The following is a 27,948-nucleotide window of genomic DNA, read 5'->3' on the forward strand; positions in this document are numbered from 1 at the left end:
ATGAGCATCAGAATGGATTTTGTGTTAGCAGGCATGAAAACGTCATTAATCTTGCCCACCTTCATCATTACTCTTGGGTGACCAAGTGCATTATCAATAAGCAGTAATTGCTTAAAAGGAATTGGTTTTGGTGTGTGCTTTGGGGTGTGTGTGTGCCTGTATTAAGGGATCTATCAGGGCCCTAGAATTTTCAGAATGGTAAATAACAAATGGGATTCAACTGTGATAGTCAGCAGCTGCATTAGCCCCTAACAAGAGAGTTCACTGAAGCTTTGAAGGCAGACATTGACTTCCTTCTACCTATGAAAGTCTAAGACACCATCTTCTTCTAATATGAGGCTGTTTAATAGATACATCAAAAATCTGTTTTGTAGTGAAGCCAGATGCATCATTGATCATAGTCCTGGTTATACCTTCTAGAAAATTTACTAGTGCTTCTGCAACAGCACTCGTTTCTTCAACTTGTAATTTATATATGATGACAATTTCTTTTATTGAGTCCCATGAAGCAACATTTGCTATCTTCAGGCTTTTTTTTTCTCTACCTTCCTCACTTCTCAGCCTTTATAGAATTGAAGAGAGTTAGCATCTTGCTCTGGATGAAGATTTGGCTTAAGGGATGGCTGTGGCTAGTTTGATATTCTATCCAGACCACTGAAACTTTTTCAGCAATAAGTTTCGCTTAAACATGCATATGTTCACTAGAGTAGCACTTTTAACTTCCTTCAAACACTTTTCCTTTGCATTCACAACTTGGCTAACTGGAAGAAGAGGCTAAGCTTTTGGCTTATTTGGCTTTCAATATGTCTTCTTCACTAAGCTTATGCTTTTCTAGCTTGTGATTTGAAGTGAGAGACGTGCAACTCTGTTTTACTTGAACACTTAGAGGCCATTGTCGGCTTATTCAATGTTCTAATTTCAATATTATTGTATCTTAGGGAATCTGGAGGCCCAAAGAGATGGAGCGAGATGGGGAACAGCTGGTCAGTTAATCTGTCAAAACACATACAACATTTATGCATTGAGTTCCTTGCCTAATGTGGCATGGTTTGTGAAGCTCCAAAATAATTACAATAGTGACATCAATGGTCACTGATCACAGATCACCATAACACATATAATAATAATGAAAAAGTTTGAAATACTGTGGGAGTTACAAAAATGTGACACAGAGACACAAAGTGAGCACAAGCTGTTATAAATACAGCCTATAGATCTGCTGGGTCCACGGTTGCCACAAACCTTCAATTTGTAAAAATCGCAGTCTCTGTGAGGCCTAATAACAAGCAAAGTGCAATAAAATGAGGTATGCCTGTACCTGGATATTGCTTTTTAAAATCCATTCAACCACTTGATGTCTGTGGACTGGGAAGTTTATTCCACTTACGTTTAAATAGTTGCTGATAGGGAAGCACTTACTGCTGTCGTTTTGCTGTACGCCCCTCTTTTCCTCTGTTGCTATTTTTATTTGTTTCCTCATTTTCTGTAGTTCCATGCTTTGATCCCTTTATCAGTTTCTACTGTGTATACTTTATAGGTTTTTCTGTGGTTCCCATAGGTATTGCATAGGATATACTATAAAAATCTATGTTAAATGGATAACAACTTAATCACCGTCTAAAGATGCTAGTCTCTTACAACCCCTCCCCACCTGCGTGCCATATATTGGCTTCAAGTTAGCGTCTTTGTTGGGGAATGAAATATAGAGATTTCTGTCCCACAATCTTGTTATTAATTCCCTTTTACTTAGTTTTTAATGGACAAATATACTTGTTAAATTATTATTCCCTATTAAAAATAAATCAAGAAAGAAATAATTATGTTAATATAATTTGTTAAATATTATTAACTGTTTTTAAATAAGTTAAACTGACAGCTTCATATCAATCACATACAAAATTCTACTGCCTTATAATTATAACTTGTTCTATTTTATATCCATTAACACACTTGTATACGTGTACTTGGCCCTCTGTGTCTGTGGATACCACATCTGTGAATTTAGCCTACTGTGAATTAAAATTATTAATTAAAAAATTATACAACAATAAAAATAATACAGATAAACAGTACAGTATAACAACTACATACATATCATTTATATTTTATTTGGTATTATATATAATCTAGAGATGGTTTAAAGTATACTGAAGGATGTGTGTAGGCTTTATGCAAATACTACACCATTTTATATAAGGAACTAGAGCAGATACGAATTTTGGTATGTGCAGGGAGTCCTGGAATCAATCTCCCATGGAGGAATGACTGTATTGTTATTTTCACCGTTTCATCACTTAAATTCTGTATCACAATAAAAATTGTTATAAATGCACCCTTCATTATAATATTCTGTATTTGTCTACATCTTTACCTTTACCAGAGAACTTTTTTTTATATGCATTTATATTTCTGTCTAGTGTTCTTTTACTTCAACTTGAAGAACTCTCTTTAGTATTTTTTGTAAAACAGGTCCAGTGATGATGAAGTCCCACGGTTGTTGCTTATTTAGGAAGATCTTTATTTCTCCTTAACATTTACTGGACAGGTTTGCTGGGTATGTTAGGCTATATTGGCTGATTTTATTTTCCTTCATCACTTTGAATATATCATGCCATTCCTTTCTCCCTATAATACTTCTGAGAAATGTGTTCATCTATGAGATCTTCCTTTTACCTACAAATTCATGTTTTTTTTTTCTTGCAGCTTTTAACACTATCTATTTATCTGTGAATTTTGACAGTGATAATAATGGATTTCAGTGCGAGCCTTTTTAGGCTCGTCCTAGTTGGAGATCTTCGAGTTTCTTGTATTGGATGTTGACTTCCTTCCTCAGATTTAGGACATTTTTGAAAACTACTTCTTTGAATAAGCTCTCTGCCCATCTCCCTGTTTCTCAGGCTTCTATAATGTATATATTGTTCTGCTTGATAGTGTCATATAAACCTCTTAGCGTTTCTTCACTTTTCCTCATTCCAATTTCCTTTTATTCTTCAAATGTCATGCCTTTGAATTCACTTATTCTTTCTTCTGCTTGATAAAATCTGCTGTTGATTCTCTCTACTGAATATTTCAATTAATTGCTGTATTCTTCAGTTTCAGAATTTCTGTGTGTTTCATTTTTATATTTTCTATATTTTTTGATATTTTAAGTTTGTTCAAGTATAACTTTTCTAGCTGTCTGTGCTTTTTTTGCACATTGAGCTTCTTTAAAATTATTATTTTGAGTTTTTAAAAATAATTTATAGATTATGTTTTCCAGTTTTGGTGGTTTATTTTTATTTTATTTGCTTCATATGTCTGTGATATTATTTTTTTCTGAGATTTGTGAATCTGAAAATATCAGCCATGTCTCTTAGACTTTTTCTAACTGATTTTTACACAGGAAAAGATCTTGGCCGATCAGCCTGGGTAAAGTTTCTTCCAAACATTTTCTGGGGATTCATCTTCTCTGAGCATGTAATATCCCAATAGAGAGATTATTTGTTTCTTTTTCAGGACCTTATAATTGCTATTTTTTCTGCTGTCTGGCTTCAGAACTGCAGGTTCTCTAGTGATGCAATGAGTCCCTGAACTCTTCTAGGTTCTCCGAGCCTCGGGAATCTAAAGTATACTATTTCTATCGGTGCACCTGGCCATTGACACAGAAACCATACCCTTGTGCACATCCCAAAAAGCGAGAATATTGGATGAATGTATTTTGCTTTTCTTCCACTCTAGAGAGTGGCTGCAAGTTTGACATTTACTTCTGATCAGACCAAATTGTTCTGCCTTAGTGGAAGGGCTGTCATGGGTGAAATGAAATGGCATTTTTACCCATTTGTAACGTGGCTGTTACTGACTTTGAGCTTACCTGGGGTACTGTGACTTATTAACCAGTTTCTTGAGTACTTTTTAAAGCTTTTTAAACTACACATTGTTGCAAAATTGGTGTATCTGTGGGAAACAAGGTCTGGGGTTTATATTCCACCACCTTTCTGAACTGCATCAAAGTCAGCATATTTTTAAACAACTCCCACTGTCCTCCGCAGCAATGTATGCAAGCACTGGTTGCCCTACATTATTTCCAATATTTGATGATCAAATACTTTTTTCCAGCCATTCTATTGAGTGCATAGGGAAATCTTATTATAATTTAAATTTGCATTTTCCTGATGACTAATAATAATTATCTCCATATTGTGTGATTATTGGCCATTTGCATACCTTACTTTGAAAGGCTTCTGTTCAGGAATTTTTTTTTATTGTACTTTAGGTTCTAGGGTATATGTGCAGACGATGCAGGATTGTTGCATAGGTACATACATGGCAATGTGGTTTGCTGCCTCCATCTCCTCGCCAACTATATCTGGTATTTCTCCCCATGTTATCTCTCCCCTTCCCCCAACCCCTGGTGTCTCTCCCCAAGCCCCACTCAACAGACCCCAGTGTGTGATGCTCCCCTCCCTGTGTCCACGTGTTCTCATTGTTCAACACCCACCTATGAGTGAGAACATGCAGTGTTTGATTTTCCGTTCTTGTATCAGTTTGCTGAGAATGATGGTTCCAGATTCGTCCATGTCCCTACAAAGGACACGAACTCATCGTTTTTTATGGCTGCATAGTATTCCATGGTGTATATGTGCCATATTTTCCTTGTCCAGCCTATCATGAATGGGCATTTGGGTTGGTTCCAGGTCTTTGCTATTGTCAACAGTGCCGCAATGAACATACATGTGCATGTGTCTTTATAATAGAATGATTTATAGTCCTTTGGGTATATGCTCAGTAATGGGATTGCTAGACCAAATGGAATTTCTATTTCTAGGTCCTTGAGGAATCGCCACACTGTTTTCCACAATGGTTGAACTAATTTTCATTCCCACCAACAGTGTAAAAGTGTTCCTATTTCTCTACATCCTCTCCAGCATCTGTTGTCTCCAGATTTTTTAATGATCACCATTCTAACTGGCGTGAGATGGTATCTCAATGTGGTTTTGGTTTGCATTTCTCTAATGACCAGTGATGATGAGCATTTTTTCATATGTTTGTTGGCCTTATAAATGTCTTCTTTAGAAAAGTGTCTGTTTGTATTCTTCCCCCACTTTTGAATGGGTTTGTTTGTTTGTTTTTCTTGTAAATCTGTTTTAGTTCTTTGTAGATTCTGAATATTAGCCCTTTGTCAGATGGGTAGACAGAAAACATTTTTTCCCATTCTGTTGGTTGCTTGTTCACTCTAATGATTGTTTCTTTTGCTGTACAGAAGCTCTGGAGTTTAATTAGGTCCCATTTGTCTATTTTGGCTTTTGTTGCCAATGCTTTTGGTGTTTTAGACATGAAGTCCTTGTCTATGCCTATGTCCTGAATGGTTTTGCCTAGGTTTTCTTCTAGGATTTTTATGGTGTTAGGCTTTATGTTTAAATCTTTAATCTAGCTGGAGTTAATTTTAGTGTAAGGTGTCAGGAAGCGGTTCAGTTTCTGCTTTCTGCACATGGCTAGCCAGTTTTCTGAACACCATTTATTAAACAGGGAATCCTTTCCCCATTGCTTGTTTTTCTCGAGTTTGTCAAAGATCAGATGGTTGTAGATGTGTGGCATTGCCTCCGAGGCCTCTGTTCTGTTCCATTGGTCTATATCTCTGTTTTAGTACCAGTACCATGCTGTTTTGATTATTGTGGCCTTGTAGTATAGTTTGAAGTCAGGTTGCGTGATGCCTCCACCTTTGTTCTTTTTGCTTAGGATTGTCTTGGCTATTCAGGCTCTCTTTCGGTTCCATATGAAGTTTAAGGTGGTTTAAGTTCTGTGAAGAAGGTCATTGACAGCTTGATAGGGATAGTGTTGAATCTATAAATTACTTTGGGCAGTATGGCCATTTTCACGATATTGATTCTTCCTAACTATGAGCATGGAATGTTTTTCCATCTGTTTGTGTCTTCTCTTATTTCATTGAGCAATGGTTCATAGTTCTCCTTGAAGAGGTCCTTTACCTCCTTTGTTAGTTGTATTCCTAGGTATTTTTGTCTTCTTGTAGCAATTGTGAATGGGAGTTCACTCTTGTTTTGGATCTCTGTTAGTCTGTTATTGGTGTATGGGAATGCTTATGATTTCTGCACATTGATTTTTTATCCTGAGACTTTGCTGAAGTTGCTTATCAGTTTCACAAGATTTTGGGCTGAGATGATGGGGTCTTCTAAATACACAATCATTGACTTCTTCTTTTCTGAATTGAATACCCTTTATTTCTTTTTCTTGCCTGATTGTTCTGGCTAGAACTTCCAATACTATATTGAATAGGAGTGGTGAGAGAGGCCATCCTTGTCTAGTGCCAGATTTCAAAGGGAATGCTTCTAGTTTTTGCCCATTCTGTATGATATTGGCTGTGGATTTGTCATAAACAACTTTTATTATTTTGAGATACATTCCACCCATACCTAGTTTATTGAGAGTTTTTAGCATAAAGGGCTGTTGAATTCTGTTAGAGGCCTTCTCTGCATCTGTTGACATAATCATGTGGTTTTTGTCTTTCATTCTGTTTATGTGGTGGATTACGTTTATAGACTTGCATATGTTGAACCAGCCTTGCATCCCCGGGATGAAGCCTACTTGATCATGGTGGATAAGCTTTTTGATGTGCTGTTGCAATCGGTTTGCCAGTATTTTATTGAAGATTTTTGTGACTATGTTCATCATGGACATTGGCCTGAAGTTTTATTTTTTTGTTGAGTCTTTGCTGGGTTTTGGTATCAGGATGATGTTCCTATCATAAAATGATTTGGGAAGGATTCCCTCATTTTGTATTGTTTGGAATAGTTTCAGAAGGAATGATACCAGCTGCACTTTCTGCCTCTGGTAGAATTCAGCTGTGAACCCATCTGGACATGGACTTTTTTGTTGGTAGGCTATTAATTGCTGTCTCAACTTCAGTCCTTGTTATTGGTCTATTCAGGGATTAACTTCTTCCTGGTTTAGTCTTGGGAGAGTGCAAGTATCGAGGAATTTATCCATTTATTCCAAGTTTACTGGTTTATGTGTACAGAGTTGTTAGTAGTAATCTCTGATGATAGCTGTATTTCTGGGGAATCGGTCGTGATATCCCCTTTATCGTTTTTTATTGCATCTATTTGATTCTTCTCTTTTTTCTTAAAATTAATCTGGCTAATGGTCTATTTTGTTGATCTTTTCAAAAAACCAGCTCCTGGATTTATTGATTTTTTGAAGCGTTTTTTGTGTCTCTATCTCCTTCAGTTCTGCTCTAATCTTAGTTATTTCTTGTCATCTGCTCGCTTTTGAGTTTTTTTGATCTTGCTCCTCTAGTTCTTTCAATTTTGATAATAGGGTGTCAATTTTAGATCTTTCCTGGCTTCTCATGTGGGGATTTATTGCTATAAATTTCCCTCTAGACACTGCTTTAAATGGGTCCCAGAGATTCTGGTATGTTGTGTCTTTGTTCTTGTTGGTTTCCAAGAACATCTTTATTTCTGTCTTCATTTCATTGTTTATCCAGTCAAAATTCTGGAGCCAGTTGTTCATTTTCCATGAAGTTATGTGGTTCTGAGTTGGTTTTTTAATCCTGAGTTCTACCTTGATTGCACTGTGGTCTGAGAGACTATTTGTTATGTTTTGCATTTGCTGAGGAGTGATTTACTTCCAATTATGGGGTCAATTTTAAAGTAAGTGCTATGTGATGCTGAGAAGAATGTATATTCTGTGGATTTGAGTTGGAGAGTTCTATAGATGTCTATTAAGTCCACTTGGTCCAAATCCGAATTCAAGTCCTGGATATCCTTGTTAACTCTCTGTCTCATTGATCTTATTGACAGTGGAGTGTTAAAGTCTTCCACTATTATTATGTGGAAGTCTAAGTCTCTTTTTAGGTCATTAAGAACTTGCTTTATGTATCTGTGTGCTCCTGTATTGGGTGCATATAAATTTAGGTTCATTAGCTCTTCTTGTTGCATTGATCCTTTTACCATTTTGTAATGCCCTTCTTTGTCTCTGTTGATCTTTGTTGGTTTAAAGTCCACTTTATCAGAGACTAGGATTGCAACTCCTGCTTTTTCTTTTGTTCTCCGTTTGCTTGGTAAATCTTCCTCCATCCCTTTATTTTGAGCCCATGTGTGTCCTTGCACATGAGAAGGGTTTCCTGAATACAGCACACTGATGGGTCTTGATCCAATTTGCCAGTCCGTGTCTCTTGATTGTGGCATTTAGCCCATTTACATTTAAGGTTGATATTGTTATGAGTGAATTTGATCCTGCCATTTTGATGCTAGCTGGTTGTTTTGCCCTTTAGTTGACAGACATTCTTCATTATGCCAATGGTCTTTACAATTTGGTACGTTTCAGGAATGGCTGATACTGGTTATTCCTTTCTATATTTAGTGCTTCTTTCAGGAGCTCTTGTAAGGCAGGCCTGGTGGTGACAAAAATCTCTCAGCAATTGCTTGTCCACAAAGGATTTTATTTCTCCTTCGCTTATGAAACTTAGTTTGGCTGGATATGAAATTCTAGGTTTAAAGTTCTTTTCTTTAAAGGGCATTGAATATTGGCCCCTACTCTCTTCTGGCCTGTAGGATTTCACCGAGAGATCTGCTGTGAGCCTGATGGGTTTCCCTTTGTGGGTAACTTGACCTTTCTCTCTGGCTGTCCTTAGCATTTTTTCCTTCATTTCAACCTTGGAGAATCTGTCCATTATGTGCCTTGGGGTTTCTCTTCTTGAGGAATATCTTTGTGGTGTTCTCTGTATTTCCTGGACTTGAATGTTGGCCTGCCTTGCTAGGTTGTGGAAGTTCTCCTGGATAATATCCTGAAGAGTGTTTTCCAGCTTGGATTCATTCTCTCCGTCACATTCAGGTACACCTATCAAACATAGATTAGGTCTTTTTACATAATCTCATATTTCTTGGAGACTTTGTTCATTTCTTTTCACTCTTTTTTCCCTAATCTTGCCTTCTCGTTTTATTTTATTGAGTTGATCTTCACTCTCAGATATCCTTTCTTCTGCTTGGTTGATTTGACTATTGAAACTTGTGTATGCTTCACGAAGTTCTTGTGTTGTGTTTTTCGGCTCCAACAAGTCGTTTATGTTCTTCTCTAAGCTAGTTATTCTAGTTAGCCTTTCATGTAACATTTTTTCAAGGTTCTTAGTTTCTTTGCATTGGGTTAGAACATGTTCTTTTAGCTCAGAGAAGTTTGTTATTACCCACCTTCTGAAGTCTTCTTCTGTCAATTCATCAGATTCATTCTCCATCCAGCTTTATTCCCTTGTTTGTGAGGAGTTGTGATTCCTTGGAGGAGGAGAGGCATTCTGGTTGTTGGTGTTTTCATCATTTTTGCACTGGTTTCTTCCCATCTTAGTGGATTTATCTACCTGTGGTCTTTGAAGTTGGTAACTTTTGGTTGGGGTCTCTGAGTGGACATCCTTTTTGTTGATATTGAAGCTATTTCTTTCTGTTTTTTAGTTTTACTTCTAACAGTCATGCCCCTCTGCTGCAGGACTGTTGGAGATCCACTCCAGACCCTGCTTGCCTGGGAGTCACCTGAGGGGGCTGTGGAACAGTAAGGGTTGCTGCCAGTTTCTTCTTCTGTTATCTTCATCCTGGAAGAGTACCTGCCCTATGTCATCCACAGCTCTCCTTTATGAGGTTGCTCTTTGGATATATTGTGGTCTGGGAGCCCCTTGAGGACACAGTCTGTCCCTTGTCAGAGCTCAAGTGCTGCGCTGGGAGTTCCATTGATCGGTTCAGAGCTGTTGGGCAGCTATGTTTAAGTCTGCTGCAGCAAAACTCATAACCTCCTCTTTTCCCAGGTTGCTCTTTTAACTATTACAGTGCATGACTTTTAAAAAATATTCTCTATATAAGCCTTTTGCCAGTGATATAAGTTACAAAAAGTTTCTCTTAATTTTTGCATAACTACATTTTTCACTTGAGGTTGTTTTTGTTAGCAGGAAAATTTTAAAAAGCTTTATTTTCCTTTACTGTTTTTGTATCCTCTCTAAGACATACTTGCCTACCCTAAGGTAGCAAAGATATTTTTTCTTATTTTTCTCTAGAAGCTTTGTTGATTTAGCTTTTATGTTTAAGTTTATAATATATTTTATATTTTTGTGCGTCGTAGTTAAGAATCAATTTGGGTGTGTGTATATGTGTATTTGATATATGTATATATATGGTAATTATTTGATCATACATGTTTGGATCTATTTTGGGATACTTTATTATTTCTACTAATGTACATGTCTATTTTTATAAATGAAAATCACATTGTTTACTATTGTAACATATCCTAAAGTGACCTAGAATAAACAGGTCCTTCAACTTTTTTTTTTTTTGAGACCAAGTTTTGCTCTTGTTGCCCACAGGCTGGAGTGCAATGGCACAATCTTGGCTCACCGCAACCTCTGCCTCCCAGGTTCAAACTACCCTCCTGCATCAGTGTCCCAAGTAGCTGGGATTATAGTCATGCACTACACACCCAGCTAATTTTTGTATTTTTAGTAGAGAGAGGATTTTTCCATGTTGGTCAGGCTAGTCTTGAACTCCCGACCTCAGGTGATCCGCTTGCCTTGGCCTCCCAAAGTGATGGGATTATAGGCATGACCCACCATGCCCAGACAGACTTTGCAATTATTGAAGATTGTTTGGCTATTCTAGATCTATTGAATTGCTGCATATATTTTAGAAATAGCTTGCCAATTTGTATAAAAAGTATACTGGAATTTTGAATGGAACTAAGTTAAATTTATAAACAATTTGGAGATAAACCCCTTAAGTCTTAGTCGATGAACATGATACACCTTTTCATTTATTTATTTATTTTTTCTCAGCAATATATTAGCGTTTTTAGTTTGGAATTATTGCCTATCTTTCGTTAAGTGTATTTATATGCATTTTAGGTTTCAAATTTATTGTGATATTTTAGAATTTCATTATCCAGTTGTTTGTGGCCAGCACATAAAATAAAATTTAAATTTATATATTAACATATTGCAACATAGCATAATTTTATTATTAGTTCTTGAAGGACTTTTGTGCATTCCTAAAGGTTCTATACATATACAATTGTTATCTGCAAATAAGGTTTGCTTATTCCTTTCCGATCTACATTTAAAAAATTCTTTTGACTTGCCTGTTGCAGTGGTTAAAACCTCCATTTTATTTTGAACAACATGTTAAGAGTAGACACCCCTTTCTTTCTGTTGATATTAGGGGGGAATAATTCAGTTTTTTGTCATTAATTAGGATATTAGATATAGGTATTTAAAGATGTTCTTTATCAGGTGGAGAAGCACATCTATTCCTAGAATTCTAAAGTTTTTAATTTGCTTTTTTTTAAAAAAAAACAAAAGTAGATGGTGAATTGTCTCAAATATTTTTCTACACACATTGAAATACTATGCATATATCTTCATTCTTTAGCCTGTTGATATAGTCAATGTTTAAAAATGGATTTTGGATGTAAAACCAAGCATGCTTTTCTAGAATAAATACCACTTACGTGGTCATGATGTGATATATTTTTCATATATTACTAGGTTTGGTTTGCTAATATACTGTTTACATATTTTTTCTTGTATATGTCCATAAGGGACATCACTTGTACTTTTCTTCTGATGTTTAGTGGGGTTTTGATATCAAGTTTATTATGTGTTTATAGAAGTTGCAGAGTCGTAACTCCTGTATTTTCCGAAAGAATCAGTTTAACAGTGATAGTGTCTCCTTCTTAAATGATTGACCACCTTCTTAGAATTACAATTTTTCTTTTGTCTGAATTTAATCTTTTGAATGAATATAGGACCCTTTTAATAGTCTCTTCCTTCTTTCATACATTTTGATTAGGTTTTATAAAATATATTTGTTAACTTTAAGTTGTCAATTTCTTTCATGAAGTTATTTATCATGTCCTTTCATTATTCCTTTTAACATCTGTTAGCTCTCAGTAATGACCCCTCTTTCTTTCATGATATCGATAACTTGTGTTTTCTTTCTCTTTTTTCTAAACTATTATTATTTTTTTTTTTTGCTATGGGTTTAATTTATTAGTTTCTCCAAAGATCTGATATTTGTCTTATTAAATTTTCTTTATTATTTTCTCTTTTCTATTTAATTTTTTTTCAGGTTTTATTTATGTACTTTTTCACTTTGGTTTGTTTAATTTTTTATTTTTTATTTAATTCTTTATTTAATTATTTTTCAGGTTTTATTTATGTATTGTTTTGCTCCTCCATTCTTAAGTTGTTAAGATCATTGAGTTTACACCTACCTTCTTTTTGTGTATATGTTTAAATATTTAAATTTCATTCAAATGACTACTTAAGATTCATTCACAGAGCTTGATATGTTGTATTTTATTTTGTTCAGTTCAAAATGTACATGCTTTAAAGTAATATGTATATACATTAAAATGTTGTTTTAGAAGACAAAATGCAAATAAACTTCACAAGAAAAATAATTAAAACATACTGTGATGTTTCTTGCAGTTTAAAGATTAGACAAATTATTTCCAGATCAGTATAGCAAGAAAGCCTGTGTTCCCTTTCTTAGTTCCTGGAAAATTACAGAATCTTAGAGTAATAAAAAATAAGAACAAAATCTTTTTTTTAGCATATGTAAGTTGTGTTCCCTATGACCTATGCTGTTTGAATTCAAGTATAATATTTCAAATATTAATTGAGAGTCAATTATGTTTACAGGTAATATTTACAAACATTAGTAACTTTTAAAAATGTCTTTAGAAATGCCAAGTAATCAAAAGTCAGGAACTGTGTATACTAATTCTGACTCTAATAAGTTATTAAATTGTGAAGTCTTAGAAAATGACAAATGTTTAAGACATTACTCATCTTTAAAAAACAAACAGTAGGGCTGGGCACGGTGGCTCACACTGGTAATCCCAACACTTTGGGAGACTGAGGCAGATGGATCACGATGTCAAGAGATCGAGACCATCCTGGGCATTATGGCCTGTGTCTGTAGTCCCAGCTACTCAGGAGGCTAAGGCAGGAGAATTCCTTGAACCTGGGAGGCGGAGGTTACAGTGAGCCAAGATTGCGCCATTGCACTCCAGCCTGGCGACAGAGCAAGACTCTATCTCAAAATGTGTGTGTATGTGTGTGTGTGTATATATATATATGTTATATATATATATATATAAGTTTTTAATATATATATCACGAAGTTTTTCCATTGCAATTACACAAGGTTGGATAATTTTAATGAATACTTGAATACAAACTAAGAGCACCTATAAAAACAGAGAACACGCAAACATTTTTGCATTGGGAAAATTATAGTTTCTAAGGATAGGATTTACCAGTTGGTTGAAATATGACATTAAAGAGAACTTTGTAGATAACCAAAATCTTGCATTATTCTAAGTATGGTTTCAAAAGCAAGCCACTTTAGACAATTAAAAAAATAATACTTTTGTAAGGCTGTACATTTTCCTTAATTAAGCCTTAATGTTTCTGAAATCAAAAATAAATTTTTGTAAGTCTTTTTTAGTGCCCAGATACCTGTAGTCACTTGGATTACTTGCAGAAATCTGGCTTTAGTATAACTGAAATGAAATTTTATTGTAGTATCTGATTTACTTGATATTATTGAGTATCCTTGAAATTTTAATGGAAGGCATCAGTTTAGAAGGGTACAGCATTCTCACCAGTGGGGTGTTATGATTTTGTCTCCTTCAGGTGCTCCAAGTGACCAGAGCAGTGGCACCTCCTCTCCTCTCTGTGACAGTGGCTTGCATCTCAACTATCATCCCAACAACACAGTAAGATGACCCAGTAGCTCAGATTAATAAGGAGATAACATATAGTTTGTAAAAACTGCTGTTGAGTCTGATTTATCTGATAGGAAATCCTTGATTGCATCACCATTTAAGTACTATTAGAAGCAAGAAATGAAAAATAAATAGGTCTTTTTTTTGTGCCACATTTTTTCCCTCTCAAGTCTGTGTGGACTAAGGTGTTTTTTTTTTTAAGCAATAGATATAATTAACTTGTGGATGTCACTGGGGATGTATAATATCATACAATTATTTTAAGACACTGTACATTATATGTGATTTCAGGTTCAAAATGCTTTGACATTGGTTTAATCACTTTCTTTTGAAATTACTTAACTAAAAGTAACTATTTAATTTGCCATTTGTTAGGATTTTTTAGTCAATTTTATGCACACTAAGTAATTTCTGCAAAGTGAGAAAATCTGATTCACACATTTTTTAACATGTAATATTTAATTATACATGTATTTAATAAAAGATAAAATTAATCTTTGTTTTATAGACATTTAATAAGATTTTAATTTTTATTTCCTACTTGGATTTTGAGTAAATTGATTTTAATATCCTATAAACTTGTTTGAAGTTTCTTGTTTTTCATCCTTCAAAACACTCACACATTCTTAAAGAAATAATTTTCTCTTGTTATAAGCAGATCTAACAATTATCTTTCATGCTCACAAACATGAAGAGAAGCAGAGCTGACCTTAAGCAGAATTTTATTGTTCTATTCCACATATTACGGTACATACATCATGCAGCTTCTTCTCCCAACTCGTATGATTCATCTTGCATTTGAAATTTTTGTCTAAATAGCGGCATTTTACTTCAAAGCAATCCTTTGACATATCTTCAGACCTGAATGACCTTCATTGTACCTGATTTCCCCGGTATTACTCCTCAGCTGAGTACCTTAGGCCATCAAGTTGTCAACTTTTTTCCATGATAAAAGGAAATTTGCCAAGACCAAAGGTTACCTGTACAAATGTAAGGATACTTTGTAAAATCAACCTCAGTTGGACATATTTCATTTGGCCATCTTTTAAACTTTTTTTTTCCAGAGAAATAGTTGCCACAAAACAAATGATATTTAAAACCACAATACAGCATGATTGGAGCAACTTAAAATTCATGAGGAAATATACAGGTTTCCCAATGAAAACACTAATATATAAAAATATAATCTAAATATATATTTATATAAATAAAAGTTTATGTATTAATATTCTCATCAGCTCCCTTCTCAATTCTACAGACTTCTTACAGTCTCAACCAAGTTTTTACCTCTTGCTTTTGTAACGGCTTTGTTCACCTTCTTCCCTCCCACTCCAGATGCCTTCGATAACTTCATGCTTTCACATTTTCCTTCACTGCTCTGGTGCCTCCGCCCTCAGTTGCGCTGTGCCCATTTACAGTTCATCCCTCTTGTCTGGATCCCCTTTGCCTAGGAGTCAGAGCTCACCAGGGTGTTAGGTATCACGTGACCTGCTTCTGTCAACCCTCAGGGATTTCTCCTGAGAGTGCCCCCTCCACATGTCTCTCACACAAGAATCTCCATCTCAACTCTACTCCTAAGACAGAAACAAGAGCAAATTCCTTCAGAGTGGGAGATAGCTGTTAGGAGCTGTTTTGTTCCAGGTCTTGCCGTATACCCATGCACTTCTGTATAATAATGAGAAGCAGAAGAACCAGAGTGGCAGGTCTAAGGGTAGAAATCATTCTGGTTTGTTTTTAACCCATTGCATTGACGTACAGAAAAACATGTATAGAATAATGCCCTTCCTTAAAAAGATATAATTACAACAAGAAAACCACTCCAATTCTATAATATGACTGATTCCAAATAAACCCAGTTTTATAAAATTTTAAAAAAGCAACTGTCATACGTTCTTCTTACTAGAGCTTTATCTGCTCATTTCCAGAGGCACTTTTATTCTCATTTTAGCATTAGGATTGAACATTCTTTAGACTTTGCTGAAGATATTTCAGTGTAAGGAAATTAAAAGTATCATGATGCTATAGAGGATAATAATAAAAACATATGAAAACAAAATAAAGTATATTCAAAATAAAGACAAAAATCTCAACGCATATCAATTAAATGCATTTTTTTGAGAACTTACTCTGTGAAAATACCCTGCTTTATTATACTTTGGAGAGCAGTTAATTATGATTTTAACACAAAGAAATTTAAGATCCGGATCTGTAAACAAATGCATAAAATTAACTATAACAGAAGCAGAAAAAGAAGAATGAGTAGCAGCATTCCAACAGCAGAGATAAAGAGCTGTAGAGACTTTGAACATCTGACTAAACTGAAGTCAACCTAAGTTGAGAGACCACAGACCATTGTGTGCTTTGCTGCCCACATGGGAGCACTAACCCACAATGGTAACCAGACCATACAGGCTCACACAGCCAGGGCTAGCCCGTGCTGTTCCTTCTGCAACTTGAATAAGTTTTGATGGAAGAATGGTGAGTGGAGAACGTCTCTACTCAGCAATATACAAAATTAGGAGAGTCAAAGACATGAAGTAACAATAGACAGTGGGCACTCGGAAGGAAGAGCGCATTGTGAGGGAAGTTTTCTTCCCACAGAATAAGGGCACATTATGCACAGTCCGCTTAAAAGAAACATCTGATTGATTATCTTATGTGTCTAAATTCTCAGTTCTATCCTTGGCTTACAAACTCCCATTTCAAAGTCTATAGCTTGATCTGAAGCAAATTTTGCGTAAGTAGGTATTCTTCCAGTTTTCTAACCTGTCCTTACTGCATTTTAAGGCAGCATTTTAAGTCTAAGGGGAAATAAAGACTTATACTATATTAGCAACATTCCATCATCCTACATAAAAATCTAGTCCTTCTAAGGATGCGTGACATCACTGATTTTAAGGTATATGAGAGTCACTTGTTTTGCCATACAAGACCTTGCCTCCTGAGTCCCAGTCCAGATTCACCGAATTTCTTCTCTCTAGAGATGGAGTGGAAGGATTTGTTTTGTGCTTACCAAAAGACTCTGATTCAGATACTCAGCCAACTGGACTGTGCACTTTTATTTAATGAATCCTGTGTCACCAAATCCTTAATAAAATCTGGGTCGGCAGTTTGGCCTGTGTACGGTTCTGTTTTGGTAAGTTACTCTTGAGGTTATTGTGTGGCATGTGTAAAGTTTTGGGAAAAGAGCAAGGACACATAAATGCTGCTTTTTCCAATCATATTATTAATATTTTAGGAAACAATATTTTTGTAGAGTACAATATTTTGTAGAGTAGGGCTCCTGAAAAATGTCATGTTTCTCAAAAACACAAAAGTGATTTTATATTTTAAGCAATATAAAATAAAATAAATCTGATTATTATTCCAAAAAATGATTAGAAAGTAAATTTATATTCTATTTACATAAATTTACATAATTTTATACTCCTTTGAGTAAGGAGAAAAATTCTTTAAAGGATCGCTTGTGTTTCACTGTAAATAACAGGTCTACAATATGAAATACATCAACTCTGTTTAGTCAGATAACTGAAGTGGAACTTATTACATATTTCTTATGAAGAAGAAATATAAGAAAGTGACATAATTATACCTTTGGTAGATAAAGGCATCAAGTCAAGATGCCACAAGAAAGAATGTCAAAGGCCACATATATTTCCAAACCTGTCAATCTATGAAGTGTATTGATATGCTTTGTAAAACCTACCATACTCATGTATTGGTGATTAGTCAGTCTTCAACATCTCATTACCCCTGTCTTTAACAATCTTTGACATTTTCTATCCCATTTATTGATGAAACATAAAATTTAAGAGAAATTATTATTGTCTTTTACGAAAGATGAGAAAGCATCTTTAAATAATTTACCTGAAGCTGTATAACCAAAATGTGAAGTCATCAAGTAAAAAAATTCAAATTATTTTTCCAGTGTTTCACCTCTGATTGTCAGTGTTGAATGTTAAATGTGTTGCAGTAGGTCTGTTGGCTCTGCTATCAAAGAGGTGTCAGTCTGAGTGAATCCTGGGGTGCCCTTTGCTGGCTGGGTGACTTGGGTAAATTGTTTGCTATAGAACTTAGCAGTGCGTGTGTGCCCTGGGCTTCTGGGAAGGAGTTTCAGTCATTGCCAACCTTGCTTTGGGCAGCTGGCTGGGTCCTGGGCCACTTTCAATCCCTGTGGCCATCTGTGGCCTGGCCACAGAAACCTAGTTTGTTTATCCAAGTCTTCCACGCAGTATTATTGCTTCCTCATGTTCCCTCATGAATAAAAATAATAAATATAATAAAACACTTCTTAAATAAATCTTCTTGGCTTACGCCTGTAATCCCAGCACTTTGGGAAGCTGAGGCAGGCCAATCACCTGAGGTTAGGAGTTCAAGACCAGCCTGGCCAACAAGATGAAACCCTATCTCTACTACAAATACAAAAATTAGGTGGGCATGGTGGCAGGCACCTGCAATCCCAGCTACCTGGGAGACTAAGCAGGGGATCACTTGAGCCCTGAGGGTGGGGGTTGCAGTGAGCTTTGATGGTGCTACTGCCTCCTAAATGATAGAGAGCCTGTCTCAAACAAACAAAAACTAAAACTAAAACGCCTTCTTTTTTTCCATTCAAATATAAACATAGTAATAGCTTTGTCTTTCAAAGATGTTGAAAAGGGTGTAGGTCAAGCACTTAGTACAGGCAGGTATTATTAAAGTTCCTATTAAATAGTAACAGTAATACTCCTAAGAATGTCCTCCCTAAAAATTCCATGTTAGAAAAAAATTTTGCCCGTTATTTGAGCATACTATTATTTTTTGAGAATTCATTATTTGATACTTTTTACTTACAGCTACCCAGCCATGCATCTAATCAGTCTATTTTCATAAATGTAAAATTACCATTAGCCTTTTAGATGTATTGAAAATAGTATGGAGTTAGTTAGCTGGGCTATATTCTAAGAACTTTCTTATTTGTTGCTAGGATCTTACCAGTTGTTACCATTATTATCTCCACTTTGAAGATAAACACAGTAAGACAGAGACTACAAAACTTGCCTCCAGGTAATGAATTAGTCAGTTGGGAAATTGGGATTCAAATCTAAGCCGTCTGATTCTGATTTGCAGCTTAAGCCCTCCCCACCTTGTACTGTCACCCAGCTGACCCCATGTCATGTGCTGACCACCTACCACAGCTGGCAGGAAGATCTGACCTCATGTCACATCCTGATCATCCATAACAGCTGACATGAGACCAGGAGAAAGAATGATATGAAACCGAGGTTTGTGCCTTTGGAGTCACCAGAGAAGCATAAAAAGCAACTGGCTAGCATTGAAGGGCAGGTGACTTAGAGGCTGGGGTGCTCACTGAGTCACCAGTAGGGACCCCTCACCAAGTGATCTTAGCCGGTCCACCCTTCCAGGTATTCTGAACTTCTCCGCTGACTTAGTACATTTTTACCTGGTCAATCTGCAACAATTAACATAAAAATGCCAGGCAACATACACCATTTAGTAAACATAATATTGTTTTTCACTGGAAGCATTGTTAAAGAAATTAATACCTGAGTGTAATGCTTAATAATATTTAGACTTAGCAGAGTTTTAGTATCTAAATATCTAGACTAATATAGAATCTTCTTCTAAGACCATCACTCAAAAATTAGTGAATAAAGAGACCACGATGTTAACAGTTTACTGGGCAAATTGAGCTTTGACCCACTTACAACCCACACCAATTTAAATACTGATATTATTCAATGTGCTGGTGCCATGGAGAAGTTTTAACAGTAAAGCTGAAATAATGAAAGAAGCATGAATTAAGTGAAAAAGCCCAAATTGTATTTGAATATAAGTCTCCTCTATATAAAAAGGAAAAAAAAACTTCTAACAAACCTTACGATATGTGTAATGTTAAGCCAGCAGTAGTCGTTCTGATATCCAATTAAAACTACATAAGTATAAACTTTTTATGAACACGAAGTTAGAAAAATGAGCACAGATTTCCTTGAGTAGTGTTTTGAAAGTTGTTTTATAGGAATACTCATTCTAATCAAAAATATATGCAAGAAACTGATAAATGAAAAACACTTTTAATTGTGCTTGGCACTCATAAAACACTCGCTAATTGAATGAACTGCAGTTTATTTTTATTTTTGTCACTTATTCGTTAATTATAGTTACAGTTTTTCCCACTTTTTCCTGAATAAATTATGTTCTCACACTCTTATCCTTTCATTTCATCTCCACTCCTCATTTTAAAACAAATTTCCACTGGCATTCTCAATCTCAATGATTTCTTTCTCAACTTCCTATAGCGTTCCATTAATAAATGAGTTAACCAGTATATTTTCTTGTCTATAATACAAAATTCTTCTCATGATATTCCGTAAAACTCTTTTGATCATTTGGAGTAAAAACAACATTCCCCAGATGAATGGGTTTGAGACACAGAAACTCAAAGCACAGAAGAAAAGTATCGTGTTGAACATTTGTCTTCTTTCCAGGACACATTGTCATGCTCATCGTGGCCGACATCTCCAGGCTTGAGGTGGGAGAAGCGATGGTGCGACCTCAGACTGATGCCTCTGCTTCATTCACGCTTCTCCCAGTATGTGCCCGGCACGGATTTGAGTCGGTGAGTCCGTGTCTAGGAGTTATGAATTTTTTTATTTAAAAAGAGATCTTTAGTCAACCTTTTAACATATCACAACATGCCTTATGATTTTAGCATGTTTTTGATAGTAGAAAGAAGAGTTTCAAGAGAATAATCTAACATAAACACTTATTCACTTTTTGTAATGGATTCAATGCATTTAATAGCTAGTTTTATTAAGTTTCGTATTTCCTCTTGTGTTGTTTACTTCTCAAGACTATTGCATAGATTATTTATTTATTTTTTATTTGCTTGTTCATTTATTTTGAGACGGGGTGAACTCTATTGCCCAAGCTGGAGTGCAGAGGGGTGATCTTGGCTTGCTACAACCTCCATCTCCTGGGCTCAAGTGATCCTCCTGCTTCAGCCTCCCTAGTATCTGGGACTGCAGGCACATGCCACCATGACCAGCTAATCTTCTTTTTTGTATTGTTTTTTGTAGACACGGAATTTCACCATGTTGCCTAGGTTGGTATTGAACTCCTGGGCTCAAGAGATCTTCCTGCCTCAACCTCCCAAAGTGCTGGGTTTACAGGCATAAACCACATGCCTGGAGCATAGTTTGTCTAAATTATAGGATTTTTTTTCAGCTTTTAACATTCTTATATTATTGTCTATTTTAGTAAATGGAAGATTAGTAGTGTCCTCCTTTTCATTCTTGAATTTTTTTTTTTTTATCTTGGTCAGTTTTGCTAAGGAGTTATACATTTGGTTAGTTTTTAAAAAATGATTAATTTGGGTCTTTCTTGAATCACTTAACTTATATATATACTTTATGAGTTTCTGCTTTTTCCCTGATTGTTTCAATGTCTGAAATTTTTCAGCTTGATTTTGTGTTCTTACAGCTTTTTGAGAGAAAAAAGTCCCAGAGGTTGGGAAACTTTTCTGTAAAGAGCTATATAGTAAATGTTTTATGCTTTGCAGGCTTCAATGTCTCTATGACAAAGTACTCAAGCTCTTGTGGCACAAAAATAGCCGTATACAATACATAAATAAATGAGCACACCTTTGTTCCAATAAAACTTATTTACAAATACAGATGGCAGGCTAGATTTGTTCCATAGGCTGTAGTTTGCCAGCTCCTCTTTTGATAATTAATTTTAAGACTTTTTTCCTAATATATGTAGTCAGATTTTCACATTTCCATCAAAGACTGTTTTAATTACTCCTGCAAGTTTAAAATTACCTTTTGATCTATTTACAATATTTTTGAGTATATCACATTGTCTGGTTTTCTGACCGGTTGCTCGTATTATAATATATGTAGGTAATGTACCAGAATCTACTGGTAACCTTTTACCACTTCAGATGAAATATAGAAATGTTGCTTCCATTAAGACTCCTTTATCTTTCCTGTTTGTAAAGATATTACCTTAATTTCCTATACATACATCAAACAGTATCACGTGGTATTATGAGTTTTGCTTCAACCATCAAATAATATATTAAAAACTCATGGAAAGGATAATTCACTATGCTTAACCCAAAGCGTACCTGTCAATGATCTTTCTGAATTTCAAGGCTTCTTTTATCGTTTCCTTTATGCTTAGGTAATTTTTTAGAGATTTTCTAAAGGTAGATTTGCTAGCATGTAATTCCTTCAGTTTTCATTTATCTAAGAATATGTTTATTTTACCCTCATTCCTAAGGAGAATTTCCCTGGATATAGACTTTGGAGTTAACGGTTATTTTTTTTTCAGTACCTGAAATATGTCAAGTATTAACGTCCACTGTCATTCAAATTGGTGTCCCCTCTAAGTAATACGTTCTTTCTGTCTGTTTTCAAGACTTTTTTTTCTTTTTCTTCAGTTTAAGAAGACTAGTTATGATGTACGTTGGCACATATTTCTTTAAGTTTCTCCAAAACGGGTTTTATTCTGCTCCTTAACTCTGTATGATTGTGACTTTCACCAAATTAGGAACATTTTGACCTTTATTCCTTCAGACACTTGGTCAATCCCACTTTCCATTCTCTCCCTCTGGATTTCTGATGATGCAATTATTAAACTTTTTATTATTGTCCTGCACATCACTGAGAAACTTTTAAAAAAATCTGTTTTCTTTCTGTTAAAAAGATTGGGGAAAGTTTATTCATCTGTATTTATATTTTTAAATTTTATTTCCTGTCATTTAACTCTGCTCTTCAGCCTATTCAGCATTTTATTTTCTGTTGATGTGTTTTTCAGTTCTAGTTTATCCTTTTAAAAATAACTGATTTTTTTGCAGTTTTTAAAAAAATATTTCTATTTGTTTCAAGAAAACTTGTAATTGATTGTTGAAGCATTTTTAGGAAGGTTAATGTAAAATCCTTGTGAGATAATTTCAGTATCTCATTAATTTCGTTGTTAATATCATTAATTTTTTCTCATTCAACTTGTGATTTTCCTGGATATTTGTGTGACAAAGGATTTTAAAAAATCATCCTATACTTTTGGATACTAAATGTTGAGACTCGGGTTCCTATTTAATCTGCTTTTGTTGTTGTTGTCCTTGTTATTGCTGTTGTTGCTTTTAGCAGGCAATCTCTTCGTTGTGTTGTATTGTGAGGATGGGTGGGTGTATATGTTAAGTTTCCTACTGCACCTTGCTGACACCTGGAAAGGTAGATGGACAGGACCATTCACATTGCTTGGTTGCTACAGGATGGAGGTAGAAGCTAAGCCTCACGAGAAACTCTACTGACATAAGGAAGGAAGTGGACGGATAGGTGAGGGCAAATAGCTCCACCTCCCACCACCTCATTCCACCGTGGTGATGATGGTGGGAAAGACTTGGCTCCTTGGTGGACCACACTTGTCAGCATGGAAGGACATAGTACTTACTTGTCCCATCTCCTACAAGCCCATTTAGACTAATTACTGCAAGTGAGTATGAAAGTTCAGCTGTCCATGGCACCCCACTGACCCTACCCTGGCAGGGAAATTGGAGCCTGCTTCTTTCAGGTGTAGGACGGAAGATCAGCTTCCTGCAAAGCCCTGCTGAAAACCTTAGGAACAGGGGGACAGTGCTTCCATTGGTACTTGACTGGATTAGGGAAGGTATTGCCGAAGAGTTTGGTTTTGTTTTTAGTGTACTTATTCTCTAGTCCTTTAACAAAGGAGTAACAGGCTTTCATTGGAGCCTTTATATTTTAAAAAATCTTGCTGTTTGCCATTCAGATTGGAGGCTTCAGAAGGTCATGCCTAGGATATGCAGGAGGCAATAGGAAAATTCAAGGCACTTAACAGGTTTTTATTCCTGAGTTTGACATCTCTGAGCATTCATGATTAACTGTTCACCTTGCAGCAGTTTCCAATACTTTTGTCATGTTATGTGTGATGTTTTTTAGTTGCATCAGGAAGCATCTGAGAAGAATGAGGCCACTCTGTCTTGACCAGAATATGAAATCCACAAGTATTGATATTTATGTGTTTTAAAAAAATTCATTTAATGATGTTTCATATTTTTTGTTATAATTACTTCTTTGATCTATGAACTATTCAAAAGTACACCACAAAATTTCAAAATATTTTGAGATTTTCTAATTACCTATTTTTGCTATTGCTATTTAGTATAATTTCATGCTGAATGATTTCAATCCTTTGGTATATTTTGAGGCTTGATTTTACTCAGGATAAAAGTTATTTTGGGAAATACTTTGTATGCATTTGTAAAGGATGAGTATTGCTATTTTTTTTTAGTGCTGTGTTGTACATATTTCAACTAGGTTATATGTGTTCATTAAAGGTTCTGATCCTCTGCATCATTCACGATTTTTTTTTTTCTGATTATTGTATTAAGTTTTAGAGAAACATGGTGAAGTGTCCCACTATGATGGTAGATTTGTGTATTTCTCTATTTTGTCGACTCAGTGTTTGCTGTATATTTTTAATTATGTTGTCAGATACAATTAGATTTAGAATTTTTATAGATTTCTTTTGTATGATGCTTGATAATTATCGCATGTCTTATACCTTTGGAAATGTTTCTTGCCTTTAGGTCTATTCTATCTGTATTAGGATAAATAAGAACCAGATTTCTATTTATTAATACCTACTTGTATATTTTTCCATCCTATTTGTTAAAACTTTCTTAGTCTTATTGTATAAAATGTGCCCCTTCTGCATTAAATATATACGTGTATATACACACCTATATATTATATATATATTTGGATTTTTCTTTTTTGTTTTTAATCCAAAGTAACAAACTTGGTCATTAAATCAAATTAGTCTAGTTACTTTTCATGTAATTACAAATATATTTTGATTATACCATATTATTGTTTTCTATTGAAAATCCTAGTTTTTTATGATTAAACATTTTATTTTGAAAAAATTATAAATTCACATGCACTTGTGGGAAATAGTATTTTCATTTACTCTTTGCTTATTATCCCAATGGTAGCATGTTGCAAAACTATAGTACACTATCCCAGCCAGGAAATTGACCTGACAAAATTCACCACTCAGATTTTACCTGTGTGTGTGTGTGTGTGTGTGTATATTTCTGTGAAATTTTTATCACATATGCATGTTCCTGAATCCACCAACGCAGTCAGCTTCTGAATGAAGAGTTCCGTCATTGCAGGCATCCTTCTGGAAGCCCTTCCATAATTACACCAGCATTCCTCCTGCCCTCCTCCCTGTCATGTTTCTAACCTCTGACAACCAATAATTTGTTCTTCACCTCTGTTATTTCGTTATATTGAGAACATTATATACTTTACTATATAACCTTATTTAACTCAATTTTTATTGATGCATAATAGATGCACAGTTTTAGGAAACGTGATCATTTAATACATTCATAGAATTTGTAAAAATCAAGTCAGTATATCTACAATATCCATCAACTTAATATTTGTCTTTTCTTTAGGTAAGAAGTATTCAAATTCTTATTTTCCAACTATTTGAAAAATATACAATAGATTGTTGTAAGCTATAGTCACCTTTTGAACTATTTAATACTAGGTCTTTTTTCTTATGTTAAGCTATATATTTGTAATCATCAATCAACTTCTCTTCATTCTCTCTCCTTTCTAACTTTCCTGGTCTCTGGTAATAAACACTCTACTATCTAATTTAATGAGATCAACTTTTTTTTAGCTCTCACTCAAATATGAGTGAAAACATGTAATACTTGTCATTCTGTGCCTGGATTATTTCCCTCAACATAATGACTTCCAGTTCCATCCATGTTGCTACAAATGAGAGAATTATATTCCTTTTTTCAGGGATGTATGATATTCTATTGCATATATATATATATATATATATATATATATATATATACACACACACACACATATATGAATGTAGTATATGGATACTACTTCTTCTTATTATTATTTTTTTGAAATGATGTTTTGCTCTTGTTGCCTAGGCTGGAGTGCAACGGCATGATCTTGGCTCACTGCAACCTCCACCTCCTGGGTTCAAGTGATTCTTCTGTCTCAACCTCCTGAGTAGCTAAGATTACAGGTGCACACCACCATGCTTGGCTAATTTTTTGTATTTTTAGTAGAGATGGGGTTTCACCATGTTGGCCAGGCTGGTTTCAAACTTCTGACCTCAAGTGATCCACCCTCCTTGGCCTCCCAAAGTGCTCGGATTAAAGACGTGAGCCACCATGCCTGGATAAATGTATACTATACTTTCTTCAGCCATTCATCCACTGATGGATACTTAGGTTGATTTCACATTCTGGCTGTTATGAATAGTGCTGCAATAAACATAGGAGCACAGATGTCTTTTCAATATATTAATTCCCTTTTTTAAAAATGTATGCCTACTAATGATATTGCTGGATCATATGGTAGTCTAGTTTTCAGTTTCATGAGAACCGTCCACACTGTTCTGAAGTAGCGGTTGTACTAATTTGCATTTTCACCAACAGTGCATAAGGGATCCTCTTTCTCCACATCCTCACCAGCATTTGTTATTGCCGGTCTTTCAAATATATGCCATTTTAACTGGGTGAGATACTTCATTGTAGTTTTGATTTGCATTTTTCTGATGATTAGTGATGTTGAGCAATTTTTCATATACCTGTTGACCATACATATGTCTTCTTTTTAGAAATGCCTGTTAAAATATTTTGCCCATTTTTAAATCAGATTTTTTTTATCAAGTCGTTTGAGCATCTTATATATTTTGATCAGTCATTATTTGTCAGATGGGTCATTTGAAAATATTTTTTCCCATTCTGTAGGTCGTCTCTCACTTTATTTTTTCTCTTGTTGTGCGGAAGCTTTTTACTTTGATATACTAACATTTGTCTATTTTGGCACAAAAACATCTTTCCTCAGACTAAAGTCCCAGAGCATTTTCCCAGTCTTTTCTTCAGCAGTTTCACAGTTTCAGGCCTTAGATTTAAGTGTTTAATCCATTTTGATTTTATTTTTGTGTATGGTGAGAGATAGGGCTCTGGTTTCATTCTTTTGCGTGTGGATCTTCAGTTTTCCCAGCACCATTTATTGAAGAGACTGCCCTTTCTCCAAGCTTCCCACCTTTATTGAATGTGAGTTGGCTTAAATGAGATAATTGATTTCTGGCTTCTTTATTCTGTTCCTTTGGTCTACGTGTCTGGTTTCTTTGTTGCTGTTGTTGTTTTTCTCCCACGAGATAATTTTCTGGAGATTCTTTCAAGTAGCTTTATTTTTCAGTTGTTCATTCCTTTTCATTTCTGAGTGATATCCTATGGTATAGATTTAGTGCATTAAAAAAATTCAACTTTTAAGAAACATCTAGATTGCTTCCAGTTATTGACTATTCTAAATAATGAGGCTGTGAACATTTGTATATAGATTTTTTGGGAACATACATTTCCATTTCTTTGGATAAATACTCAAAAGTGCAACTAATGGGTTTTATTAAACTACTATTTAATCTTTAAAGAAGCAGCAAAATTGCTCTCTGGAGTGATTGTCCAATTTTACAATCCTACCAACAATGTAGGAATTATTGTTTCTCCACATCTCTGCCAGCATTTGGTGTTGTTGCTTTATTGAACCACTCTGATGGGCATGAGTGACATGTCCCTGTGGCTTTGATTTGCATATTATAATGACATTGAACTTTTTTTTTTTAATGTACTTATTCACCATCAATATATCTTCTTTAGTGAAGTGTCTGTTTATGTCTTTGGTCCATTTTGAAACTGATTTGTTAGATTTTATACTGTTGAGATATACATATATCTCAAAGTCCTTTTTCTCAACACACTAGTTTTTGTGCTGTTTTATTTCCTTACTTTTGTAATAATTAGAAATGTTTGTTATTTAATATTCCCTCTATTCAATGTTCATATATTCATCTTTTTGTTATTGTTTCAGTTATTGCCTAAACATTACCACAGATATAGAGCCATATATGTGTAACTATTACAATGTAACACAATTTATATCAATTTCAGAAAATGTTAGAGACATAACACACTTTAATTTCTTTGTTTTTTTCTTATTTTGTGGCTTATTTTGAATATACTTAAAAACATATTTTAGATATTTCAAAATATTTTACTATTGCTTTCATGTAACTATTTATTTAAATAATTCTACTTTTAATCTTTCT

The 27,948-nt window shown here is 34.8% G+C and overlaps 1 protein-coding gene across 3 annotated transcripts in view; it reads left to right on the plus strand.

The window, feature by feature from the left end:
- SNTG1 (syntrophin gamma 1) overlaps window positions 1-27,948 on the plus strand; it is a 758,808-nt gene that overhangs the window by 531,376 nt on the left and 199,484 nt on the right. For all 3 annotated transcript variants that reach the window (XM_064384170.1, XM_064384171.1, XM_064384172.1), the window contains 2 exons: window positions 13,670-13,752; window positions 20,247-20,377. In XM_064384170.1, the coding sequence (XP_064240240.1) occupies window positions 13,670-13,752; window positions 20,247-20,377 (214 nt within the window). The remainder of the gene's footprint in view (window positions 1-13,669; window positions 13,753-20,246; window positions 20,378-27,948) is intronic.

Source organism: Aotus nancymaae, unplaced genomic scaffold (assembly GCF_030222135.1).
Source record: "Aotus nancymaae isolate 86718 unplaced genomic scaffold, 86718_ANA_hifiasm-v0.15.2.pri h1tg000036l, whole genome shotgun sequence".
Taxonomy (NCBI): Eukaryota; Metazoa; Chordata; class Mammalia; order Primates; family Aotidae; genus Aotus; species Aotus nancymaae.